The sequence below is a fragment of the Arachis hypogaea genome, chromosome 13, assembly GCF_003086295.3.
Source record: "Arachis hypogaea cultivar Tifrunner chromosome 13, arahy.Tifrunner.gnm2.J5K5, whole genome shotgun sequence".
NCBI lineage: Eukaryota > Viridiplantae > Streptophyta > Magnoliopsida > Fabales > Fabaceae > Arachis > Arachis hypogaea.
The window spans coordinates 130,676,725-130,689,354 of record NC_092048.1 but is presented as its reverse complement, the minus strand read 5'-3'; the positions used below and the strand labels follow the sequence as shown (position 1 = coordinate 130,689,354).

Genomic DNA, 12,630 nt, shown 5'->3' with positions numbered 1-12,630 from the left:
TATAAAAACTAAAAATGAATAAATAAATCAATTCAATAAAAATAATAAATAGTTATAATTAATTGCAGCAATTAAACGATAATCAAAATTTATTAATGAACTAATTTTTTTATTGATAATCACTTACAAAAATTCCAAGAACAGAGAGGTGAGAACGAAAAAAAATGAAACCAGCGACAACGTAATCAAAAAGAAAAGAAAATAGAAACATCGACAATAAAATATAATCAAAATAAAACACATTAAAGCAATAATAAAAAAATAAAAATAATGTCGCAGGAGAAGAAAAACACCGCTACTACAACAAAGGCTGATATTTTTTTTGGAAATGAGATTATTTGGTGTAATTATAGATGGGTGGATTTTGTAAAAAAAAATTAATACGTGGGCGCGTATTGTAACACGTGGGGACGTGTTGAACACGTGACAGTATCTTAACCAACATATAAAAGCGTGTTAGACATGTGGCAATATATTAGCCAACACGTGAAACGTATTACAACACGTAGAGCGTATTAAATGATTTCCACAATACTCTAATATATTTTAAATATTAAAATTCAACCAAAATACTATCTCTATTTTTATATTAAAAATAATTTCTGCACAACAAAAATTAGAAGAAGAACACAAATACCATATCCCCAACTCAGAGAAGGTACTAGGACAAATACAAAGAGTAAAATTATATGGAGTAAAAATAATAAATTCAAACTCAATAAATAATTATATTATATATAAACTAAAATTAATCACTAAATTAATTATTTATATATAATATATATTAAAATTAATTTTTGTGTATACATAATATATAAAATAATATAAATACATAATAATTAATTTAATAATTAATTTTTGTGTACACACAATATATTTAATACAATTTATATTCTCGTCATCTTAAATTAATTAAATTTTCTTAAATCTTAATGTTGTAATTTTTATTAGATAAATAAATTTTAATTTTTTATTTATTATATTTTCTATTAATAATTTAAATTTATTTTATAATTTATAATTTAAGATATATAATTTTTTATTAAAAATTTAAAACAAATAAAATAATTTTTTAAAATTAACTGATAAAAAAGTTAATTACTTAACATTGTTCTCTTAACAAAAATAGTGAGAACATCAATAATTGTGAGTGGTTCTCAAAGCGGGGAGCCGGGGACTAATGCTTAGGGAGAAGAGAGGCATCCATCAAGCTCTGTGGTCGGCGTCCAAACCTTAACGTCTCACCGACGACCGCCGCGCCGCCCCTCCTTAACGCCTTACACACTGTGGCAGTCAGTCGAGGATTCCGACAATCAAGACGATGGATTGCGTACACTAATTGACTACACGGCATGATAGTTCGTAACACGTAGCTCACAAATCCACATCAGGTTAGAGAGAAATGGAGGAGATTTCAACTTCAACCACAACTTCAACTTCAGCTTCAGGGTACAAGGAATATGTGGCAGGTTTGATCGCTGGCGTTGCCACTGTTGCCATTGGCCATCCATTTGACACCGTCAAGGTTTCTTTTTATTATTTATTTATTTTGTGTGCTTGTGGTGCCTGGTTTCAATTTGAATGCATAATCAATATCGAAAGATTTTCAATTCATCAACTGTTTGTGGTAATTACAGTAGAATGTGTGTGTGTATTTTGGTGGTTTTTTTTTTGGGGGGGGGGGGGGGTTCTCATTTTCAACCATCCATTATTAAGCAAGCTGCAGGCACCTAATGTTGGGTAGTGTTAAATAGTTTAAGAATGTGTTCATCGTTGATAATGCTGGCTTTTTAACTGACAATTTCTGAAATTTGCTTAAGAATAGTTACTGATCTTGCTATCTAGGGATGATATTGTATTCGAATGCATTACTTATTTGCTCGTTACTGCTTTACAATTAACCTTTTTCAAATTATGTCAGAATGTATAAGTTGAATGATAACAAGTAATGAAGAAATTAGTGACAATTTTGAAAACTGTTTGTTTTGGAGGGTTTAATTAATCTAAGAGGTGCTTCCATGGAAGAAAATGATAAGGATTTTCCTTTCTCCTTGGTGCATGCATTGTTGTTGTACTGCTTTCCTGTGTCAAACTCTTTGCATTTCTATTGGACAGTGAGCAACATGCATGTATCTTCAAATAAAGTCATGTACCCGACAAGAGGTTAATAAATCCTCACACTAGGAATAATAAAGCTCTTTAAATGGGGTTATGATGAAACGGTTTGTCCCTTTTTTTTTTTGGATCCAGATTGTGGTATACTTGTAATAATCAGAAAAAGAGGCAACGTTGAACTTTTCTTATATGATTAAAATCAACAGGAATAAGATTACAGTATGACTTGGAGTTGAAAAGGGAGTGGAACAACATGTATGGTTATTAGACCAGCAATTGCTCATTTTTCAGCTATAGAACATAACCTGCATATCCAGAAATTTAAGTGGCTTAATATTTTATGACAGTAGTCTCTCTGTTGATCACAATCCTTACAATTGTAAATTTAATTATAGTAATTAGATCGTTATTAAGACTTATGTCAAACACAAGCATTTGTTTTAAGTCTTCCTTGCTTGTTTGTTGGTGATTTCAGCATGAAGTTTATTGTGTTTTAGTAGAGTTTTAATTATTCTCTTTTCTCTTTTTTGAAATTTTAGCATATTTATGAACTTTTTTCTCTTCCATTTATTAGGTGAAACTGCAAAAGCACAACACAGGACAACATGTGGTTCGCTATAGAAGTGGATTGCATTGCACCACTAGGATATTGAAGACTGAAGGAGTATGGCTCTAGAACTTTAACTTTCAGAGGAAAAATTAATTGGTTATACATTCCATCTCATGTCTAAATAAGAGTGACAAAGTAACATATAACTGCCAACCTAATTAAGGCTAGTTAATGTTTTGATCATTGTTGTAATGATTTTGTTGTGCCTCAACCTTATTAACACCCCTTAACCTACTAAGGCAGAACCAATTATGTCCAATTGTCATGTTTTCTATTCTTTCATGTTTTGGTGCTTTCCTCTTGAGCAAATTGTTTCTTTTTTTCTCCCAGCAGATTGCACCTTTGAATTTCGATTGATGAGATAGATTAGTACAATAATTACCCTAAACTTTTAAATTTTTTCACCTTCAACGTGTTTCTTTTTACTATTAGTTCTGCCTCCAAGATTTAGAAGCAAGAGAGTGAAGGTTTTAGGAATTGGTTATATCCTATAAACATATTTTGCCACTGGAGTTGAGAAGTAAAGACATGGATGATAGGTGAGGCATGACTAAATGTAGTCTTATCTCATCTCAGAATCAATATTGATAGTATTATCCATTCGCCGATGTGTCAAAGACTAGCTTACCCCAAAGCTGTTTGGTAGAGACCTATGAATGATTTTACATCTCTAACAAAGTCCTTTACCCAAGAGTCTGTTAGCTTCAGACAAGGTCAATGGCTAGGGCCATTTTTCCTAGTGGTGAAATTCATTTTAATTATAAAAATGAGAATGGAAATGTTTGATCTCCTAGCTTCTTATCATGTAGACTCTAAAGGCAAATTGCTAAGTGCTTTGGCTGCTATGTGTCTGCTCATGAATAATTTTATGTTTCTAACAATATGAACAGCAGTGATGTATGCATGATTTTTCTTTTTTTTTCAAATAGATATTTTGAGGGGATTGATTTTTTGAGATTTCAAAATGTAATTTAGCAATAAGTATGTTTCAGATCAAAGGACTATATAGAGGAGCAACATCATCTTTTCTCGGGATGGCTTTTGAAAGTTCACTTCTTTTTGGCATATATTCCCAGACAAAATTGGCCCTTCAGGTGGGCATGAAAGTTACTTAAATGTGGTTTATTTAGATTTGTCCTTGCACTGATCAGAAAATGCTGTAATGTGACAGAGTATTACAATAACTTTAATGGTTTGGTGGATTTATTTGTCTTGTATCTCTTAGTTTGCTCTGGTTTCTGTTAAATGATCTAGGGAGGTGTTCAAAGTGGTGAACCGCAGCCTCAAGTGATAATACCATCTGCAGCTTATGGTGGTGCCATCATCAGTTTTGTGTTATGTCCGACGGAGCTGGTAAAGGTAAAATGAAAAGAAAGTTTATTTCCTGCAGTGTCATTGGTGGTAGCTCTATAATCTCTAACCATGCCATGATGCCAATATAACTTTGAACTTGTACAGTGTAGGATGCAGATTCAAGGGACTGACTCTTTGGTTCCGAAGTCCAGTAGATACAGTAGTCCTCTTGATTGTGCCCTTAAAACCGTGAAAAGTGAAGGGGTGAGAAATTCTAAAACATTGTGCTATGTCCTATTTAATGATTAATGTGTTATAGCTGATGCAATACCTTTCAGGTGACAGGAATTTTTCGTGGAGGCTTTACAACATTGCTTAGAGAATCAATAGGGAATGCTGTCTTTTTCAGCACATATGAATATGTACGCTATCACCTGCATTCACATGCCAAAGCTGTTCGTTCCAATTACAATAACCTGGTTGATATTGGAATTGGGATAATTACCGGAGGTCTTGGTGGTGTGTCTGTAAGCATCATGATAACTAATCATACTCTTTCTGATGCGGCAACTAAATATATGCTATTAACTCTATTAGTCTCTTTTAATTAAGGTTTCTCTATATTGTTATACTAGTTTTGGTTGGCGGTTCTGCCCCTTGATGTAGCAAAGACTTTAATTCAGACAAACCCGGAAAAAAACTGTTCACGAAATCCTTTTCAGGTGCTGAGTTTGGTAAGAGTTCTTAAAACCTTTCTACATTTGTTTCCTTAATAGCTAATCTTTCTTTATACCAAATATAGAGATCCAATATGGGTTTTCTTTTTTTTTTTTTGGAAGGTTTACAGGAGCGGTGGATTGAAGGGGTGTTATACAGGTCTGGGGCCTACAGTAACCCGAGCATTTCCTGCTAATGCAGCAGCAATTGTGACCTGGGAGCTAGCAATGAAAATGTTAGGCATTAGGCACGACTGAGGTTGGTTCCTTTCAAGTGTTAATGTGTGATAAAATAATCATGACTTTTCATTATTAGACTCATCAATTGGTCTTTTTCTATTGTACCATTTTGGTAGATTCTACATGGCACAAGTTCCACAAGAGGCTCCAACTCCAATATGCATTCATGAATACGCCGCTGGGTGAAGAACAAGTTTAGTTTACCGTACTTTCCTCTGGAAGATTTACATTTTTCAAAATTCTTTTATTTAGAGTTAGTGACTTGATTAAAGAAATTATCGAGGGGCGTTGTTTGACTTGTTTCTAGCTGCCCTTTGCCTGTTTTCATTTCTCCAGTTTTATGGGAGGAATGTCTATATAATTGGAACGAAATTGTATTTTTAATTCATTACAAGATAATTGCATGGCCATGCAATGGTGCAAGTATGCAAGTTAACATTTTGCAAATGAAAAGCGGCATTTACGATTCACAAATGATATTTGCATAACTTTTGGTGTACGTTTCTTTTGTGTATATATATTTTTTATGGTATAAAAACTTATTTATTTTTAAAATTATAAAATATATAAGAGACTAAGAGAGATAACATTTCTCTTTACGACCTTGTCACATACCATATTTTCAGCTTGTGACACCTTTTATGACCCCTCTCCTAACTTGTTATACTTCGGTATCTTGCAAAGAAATTTTGGCTTTCGAAAAATTTAAGAAATAAACTTGGGATTTTCCATAATTGAGGAACATTCTAGTAATTATCTTTTTGGGTGAACAAAGAGGAGGTTGTCTCTGGGCTGTTGGGCCGGGATTGATTTAAAACTTGATATGGGCGTAGCCCACAAAAAGAGTATGTGTATGATCAAATCAGATGGTGGATACTTTTTGGTACCTTTGGTCAGTCTGCCTTGTGTTCAATACTTCAATCATACTCTATGAGATGATGAGATCGTTATCGTAATAGAAATATAAAAAGAAGAATGCTAGGGCAGCAATTTTGTGATTTGTAGTCAATAAATAGTCATCAATAATGATTTTAATGGTGTGAGATGAGTGTGAGATTTCATCTAATGACTCACTTTTTTTGTTAGTTACATGCTGGTCAGAATTTAATAAAGTTGCTGGCCTCTAGACTTTTCCATATAAAAATAAACAAATATGGTTGGTCTTTTTGTTAATGCAATTTACAATAAGGATGAGGTTAATGCAATTTACAATAAGGATGAGAGATAAGAAGCGGAAGATCCAAGGGCATGCAGTAGTACGTAACACGTGGAGATGGCATAAAGGCCAGGACTTGTTAAATCAATGCATCAACTCTTTTCCTATCAATAATGCAGCAGATAGAGACACATTGCACACACTCGTTGAGTATGGAATTCCGGCCCCCACCACACACCACATCTTCTCTTCTCACCTTCTTCTCACCCAAAAGAACTGTCACGTCATCCAAGTGATATTGCATGACCCAGTTAAAAGTAGGAAAAAAACTTCCACTCCTTTCTAAATTCTTACCACTTGATTAATAAGTGTTTTTTTTTAAGTATATATATTTTTTTATTTTTTTTTTGTTAATAATCAATAATATTTTTAAAAATCATAAAAAAATATTTATTTAATAAAAAATTATCAAATTTTAAGAATAATAATATTTTATTTTTTAATTATATTTATAAAAATTATATTAAAATTTAATCTCTAATATATTTTTTGATAAATACATATTTAATATTAGATTTTTTGTTAGATTATCTAATATTAAATATGTATTTTCAAAAAATATATTAAAATTGAATTTCGATACAATTTTTGTAAGTAAGATTAGAAAAATGAGATATTATTATCCTTAAAATTCGGTGATTTTTTATCAAGTATATTTTTTTAATAATTTTTTGTTAACATCTAATAATACTTTTAAAAAATCACAAAAAATATATATATACTTAACAAAAAAGTCACCAAAATTTAAGAATAACAATATTTCATTTTTCTAATCATTCTTACAAAAAATTGTATCAAAATTCAATCTCTAAGATCTTTTTTGAAAATATATATTTACTGTTGGATATTTTTATCGCGTTTTTAAATTATTTGAAAACATTTTTGTCGTTTGTGGGTAACCCGATTAATAATGTAAACTTATTCATTATAGTAATGACATAGGTGACAAAATTGACTAAACTCGCCGTCTATCCGTCAAATTCGCCAAAAAAAGTAGACCGGATTAAGATTTAGAATTTGCTAAATAAAAAAAACTGTGAAACTCGCCCTAAAGAAATTATTTTATTTTTTATTAAATAAAATAATAATTAATATTATAAAAATTAATAATTATCTAATTTTTAAATATAATTTTTATTTTTATTCTTTTAATTATTAATTTTATTTATTTATTTTACACTTTTTTATATATATATATATATATATATATATATATATAATTAAATTATGTAATTTATTTTTTAAAATAAAAATTATTTTATTCATGAACTAGCATTTTAAACCTACTTTAAAAATAAGACTGTCTGTTTTATTTTTAGAACAGGACTACCCGCTTTACCACTCTTTTTGTGGTTTAGAATTTTTCAAAGAAAAAATTAATATTATTAGGTTAAAAATGTAAATAAAAGAAATAATAGATTTTTAGTCAATATATATCTAGCTAACATAAATTTTCAATGAATCATTTTTTATTTTAATTATATAAGTTTAGGTTTTTAAATATATAACTATTTGTTAATTATTAACCAATTTTTATTATCTCCTAATCAATACCGCGAGCTAGTTAAAAAAGTTGTACCTCATGGTTAATTCATTCAGTAACTGACAATTTTAGCCGGATGCGAAAAGTTGTACCCATTGACGACAAGATACTCATTATTGGTTCTTTGCTATGTATTTACTTGCTTGTTTGGTTTTATTTTATTTTTTGTCTTCAACATCATTGGATAATGGTAGGGAACCATCTTTTATGTCTTCAATCCTTTCCTTTTTTTTAACTTTTCCCAGAAATTGACAAGGGTTGCTAAGAAAGTCAATAACATAAATTAAAATAAAATAAAATTCAATTAAAAGAATTATGATATCCTTGGTCAAGGAAGGTATTCACTTCGAAATTTGCTTCTCTGCATTATGAATTATTACGATTAATAATAACATTATTAAAAGTTTAAAGTTTAAACCAGAATATTTTACAGCATTTGGTAAGAGATTTCTTAAACTGAAAAAAGAAAGACTATGTTGACCGTTGATTAGTTTCATTACTTATTTCAAGATGATTGCGATACAGTCTCATCAATGGACGAATTTAGAGAAAATGACAAATAAGTCCCTGATTTTTTGTCGGGCGGATATTTTCGTCTCTAATTATTGAAAAATACTTTTAAGTCGTCTATGACCTTCATAAAATTTGGACGGATCAGTCTCTCTATCCAAATGCCTCCGTCAGGGACTGATCCGTCCAAATGCCTCCATCAGAGACTGATCCGTCCAAATTTTGTGAAGGTCAGAGACTTAAAAATATTTTTCAATGATCAGGACAAAAATGTCCACGGAGCAAAAGGTCAGGGACCTATTTGTCCTTTTCTCTAAATCTCACAAAGACGATTAAAAATATAAAAATATTGTCTACACATAAAAATATAATAAATTAATTATATATTTATATACAAATATATATTAAGATAAATCATATTTTTAAATTGATTAAAATCTAATATTATCATATTGTCCTGTTTTAATATTCATTTTAAAATTATCTCTATATAAATTGATGTAACTTAAATTGATTTGCTAGGAAAACCCAAAAAATGGTTTTAAGTTAAATTGATTTAGTATATTCAACTAAATTGTTCTAACATAAATTAATTTAGTAGAAAAATAATTTTTTATAGTAAATCAGTTTATTTTAAATCGATTTATTAGGACCAAAAATATGGATAAAAATCAACTCAACTTAAATTGATTTATTAGGAAGATTAACATCTATATAAATTAATGTATGTTAAAATAATTTATCCTAAGGAGATATTATAAAATTCGTTTTTACTCATTTTGATTTATCATTCTAACTTCTACCATCTACCTTTCTTGAGAGAATCCGGCGAGGACCAAGGCAATCCAACGAGAATTCAGAGAATTTTCGACGAGTGAAGTATTAGCGATGGAAAATAGGAATAAAAGAGATCGTCTTTACCGATTGGATGGTGTTACTCATGTTGTTGGACCTATACATGAATAGATTAGTATTTCAAATTCGTAGTTTCATCATATTAGATTAAAAATTAATTGTTAACGTATTAGTTTTAGAGTGATTGTGATATTATTGATGACATAGATAAGGCTAGATAGAGTAGGATTTGTGGTCTATGTTATACAAAACTATTGATCGGAATGAATTTGTTATAAATAAGGATGAATTTGTCTTATATTAGTTTAGAGTTATTATAGATAATGTATACTTTGAATTAGAATTTGCAATTAAATAAGTATTTATCGAATTAGATTATTTTTAAATTTAATGGTCGAATGAAACAAATTTTTATGATTTGAATGCTTGTTGTAATTAGTTACGTATGACATACTCATTGTGGAATAATTATTGTGTGACGTAGCCAACTTGTTGTATTAAGACCATTAATAGGCAGCAGGGTATGCATCTTCATGACCACGCCATTTCCTATTTAGAGGCTGCGGGATTGTACCACCTAACTAGATTCAACGACCATTAGTTTAAACTTGATGATCTCCTTATTAGTCCATTCATTGAGCGGTGGTGTCTTGAGATGCATAATTTCATATGTCGCTATTACACTACAAGATGTGATCTACCAGCTCCAGCTTCGGAATGATAGTGATTATGTTAGTGGGTGTCTCACAAATTTTGAGCAGCATATTCCTGGTGGGAAGCCAACATAAGTTTGGTTCTAGTAGCTTTTTGGAAAACTTCCTCCGACTGAGTATATTGACAAGTTCACTGTCACAAACACGTGGTTTTATGAGAGGTTTGTGGTGCTCCTTCCCGATGCGAGTGAGGATACCATTAGAGTGTATGTTTGAGCATACGTTATGATGTTGCTATCCTCTTAACTGTTTGGAGACAACTATGAGGCACGAGCATACATTAGGTGATTGCCTTATGTAGCCAGACTTTAGAATCTAGGGAGATACAGTGGGGGTCGGCAATACTTTCATGGTTGTATCGATACATGTGTTGAGTAGTGAACCGATATGTTGTACAGCTTGCTGATCCACTGCAGCTACTCCAATCGTGAATATTTTGATGGTTTTCTACGCTGAGGCCGCATGGCTATAATACATTGATGTGACCCTTCGTATATAGGTTATAATTTCATTAGTGTTATTTTTAATTATTTGTATTTATCAATATTCGTGCAATATTTGAAATTTTATATATGTAATTGTAAGTGGGCAGGATATAGAGGGATCCAAACTCATCCAAGCAAAGTTGAGGCTTGATTTGCTTTAAAATACTGATGCAAGTCTTAAACTTTATTCTATTGTATTTTTTAGGCGAGATATTAAAATTTTATATAAGTTTTTGTGAATATTTTAAACTTATATATATTTTTGTGTTATTTTTTTATGTAGTTTATGTAAATGCCTTATGCCATACCTCAGGTGGCGGCGGTTGTGTATCCTGAGATACTGGAAGTCTGGAACACAAACTTCAGATGTTGGGATGACCTTATATGGCCGCTTCTTGAAAAGATCGGGGATGATAGTAAGACCATCGTATGGTGGCCAAAAATTCTCTAGAATTGGAGGGCTAAATTCCATTCTGTAGACATTAAAGACTGTGCTCCTGCGATAGACATCATCAACATATGTAGCCCAATTTAGGGCACAAGTGTGCCCAATGAGTCATGGCACGATGACATGAATAATGAATCACCTGAAAGTACCCACAATCACAAGTACGCTCCCTCAGCGACACTCTGTAAGACTCAAGTAAAAAAAGTGTCTATTAAAATTATCTTAGCCACTATAAACTCATAATTAGACCTGTTATACAAGGTCACAGTGATGAACCTATAAGCCTTTCTGTTGGCCTCTATTTCTTTGATTAGACGTTGGTGAAACTAGTTACTCGTCCTAACTATGCCTTAGCATCTCTATCTCTACACATAAATAGCTAATCCAACCTACAGTGTGTTAACTTGACCAATGAGGTGAACGAAGGATTCCTTGTCCCTTTCAAAACGAAGTTAAGACACTTTGAGATGTTTGTGTTCATATGTCCAAATCTCCTCCCACTATTCCGGTGTTGGATCCACTAGTCATATTCGATTGTGTTGGCCCAATCACATATCACTGGGTCTTTAGTTTGCAAAATATCAAACCAATAGTCAAACTCTATCTCAATCACAATCAGCAATGTTTCACCATACTTACCATATAGATGAGTCCCAACAATACTCATGAGTGGCTTGCAGTGTCTAAAACATTCAACACATGGCGGGAATGTCCAAAAAAGACGGTGAAAATACGCTATATTGACTCATTAACTTGGCCGCCAACTCTAAAAGGAGACATCTTCAGAATCGTAACACTGCCTGACATAATCACCTACACATCTAATGCCCACCTTGGTAACTTGTTGTACGACTCCTTCTAATCTCCATAAATCTATGCCACTGCCTTTTATTTTGCCAATCAAACTTTCCTATAACTTGATTTGAAGTCATAACTACTATCTGATGCATTTTGTAGCACCTTTATCGAGACAATATATAGCATCTGCCCTAACCATAAAAAAATATGAACGAATATATCACATGGTGGTCTGTCTGTGATCGCTTGACACATATGTTGCCAAGCATGTGTGAGGTCTATTATACCTCATAACTTCGCAAGTACTTTTTTTTTTGCCAATGGGTAATCCGAATCAACCAATTGTAGCATTTTCCAAATTCTTTGCGCTTTTTATGGTACGTGATGTGATATGACTCTAACAAACGATATTCAACCCCATGACGAATCCTATAATTCTTCACACTTAACATAACTTCCTCTTTACTAGAGAATGATTGACCAAGATGGAACTCATTTAGATTTGACACATCTTGCGGATCCACACACCCTAAACCAGACTCCATGTCTAGAAATTCTTGTTGTGTTATTGCCTCCAAGTCCAGCGTTGAAAAGTGAGATGGGTATTGCTGTGTTCCGAAACTTGACGGACCCTCTCGCCTTGCTAGAATGCCACTTAATTCATCATCACCTATCATGGCAAGCTCCTCGTCCTCATCATGATCCTACATAGCATCTTCTCTATGATCTGTTTTTACGACATCAACAATGACGAGGTGGTATTAGGAGTAGCTATTATCGCAATTGCAAGCTCAGCAAACATACGATTGTTTTCGATATCACAACCATCATCGTTATCGTGGTTTAAGTCAACAGCTAAGGATGAGGATTCCACTAACACTACATCCGGTGCAATCACAAGCCTTAAAAGTATAAGCTCCACCCAAAGTAATAGATTAAGAATTTGGAGTTGATCTTTCAGAACTTCCAATGACATCAACAAGCTTCACATACAACTTAGGACTCCCACCATAAAAAAATTTATGTGACAGTAAAACAACACTCGAAGGTCATCATCATTTTCTGTCATGAAAAAATTATGTTTTACA

The 12,630-nt window shown here is 32.0% G+C and overlaps 1 protein-coding gene across 2 annotated transcripts; it reads left to right on the top strand.

Annotated features, from left to right (window-relative positions):
* Positions 1-1,102: 1,102 nt before the first annotated feature.
* LOC112733511 (mitochondrial arginine transporter BAC1) lies at positions 1,103-5,448 on the top strand. Of its 2 annotated transcripts, XM_025782482.2 has the most exons (9): positions 1,119-1,525; positions 2,690-2,779; positions 3,718-3,819; positions 3,980-4,084; positions 4,184-4,282; positions 4,357-4,545; positions 4,654-4,752; positions 4,858-4,993; positions 5,091-5,448. In XM_025782482.2, the coding sequence occupies exons 1-8, from the start codon at positions 1,403-1,405 to the stop codon at positions 4,990-4,992; spliced, it is 942 nt and encodes a 313-aa protein (XP_025638267.1). In that variant the 5' UTR covers positions 1,119-1,402; the 3' UTR covers position 4,993; positions 5,091-5,448. The 2 variants fall into 2 exon arrangements, with proteins under 2 accessions (XP_025638268.1, XP_025638267.1); XM_025782483.2 differs by lacking the exon at positions 3,718-3,819 and having other exon boundaries at positions 1,103-1,525.
* Positions 5,449-12,630: the final 7,182 nt, after the last annotated feature.

Excerpts from the sequence above, each read along its gene's own strand:
- LOC112733511 (XM_025782482.2), top strand. The coding sequence starts at position 1,403 with ATGGAGGAGATTTCAACTTCAACCACAACTTCAACTTCAGCTTCAGGG. Across the intron at positions 3,820-3,979 it reads AGACAAAATTGGCCCTTCAG|GGAGGTGTTCAAAGTGGTGA; the intron begins GTGGGCATGAAA and ends TAAATGATCTAG. Across the intron at positions 4,085-4,183 it reads GTCCGACGGAGCTGGTAAAG|TGTAGGATGCAGATTCAAGG; the intron begins GTAAAATGAAAA and ends GAACTTGTACAG.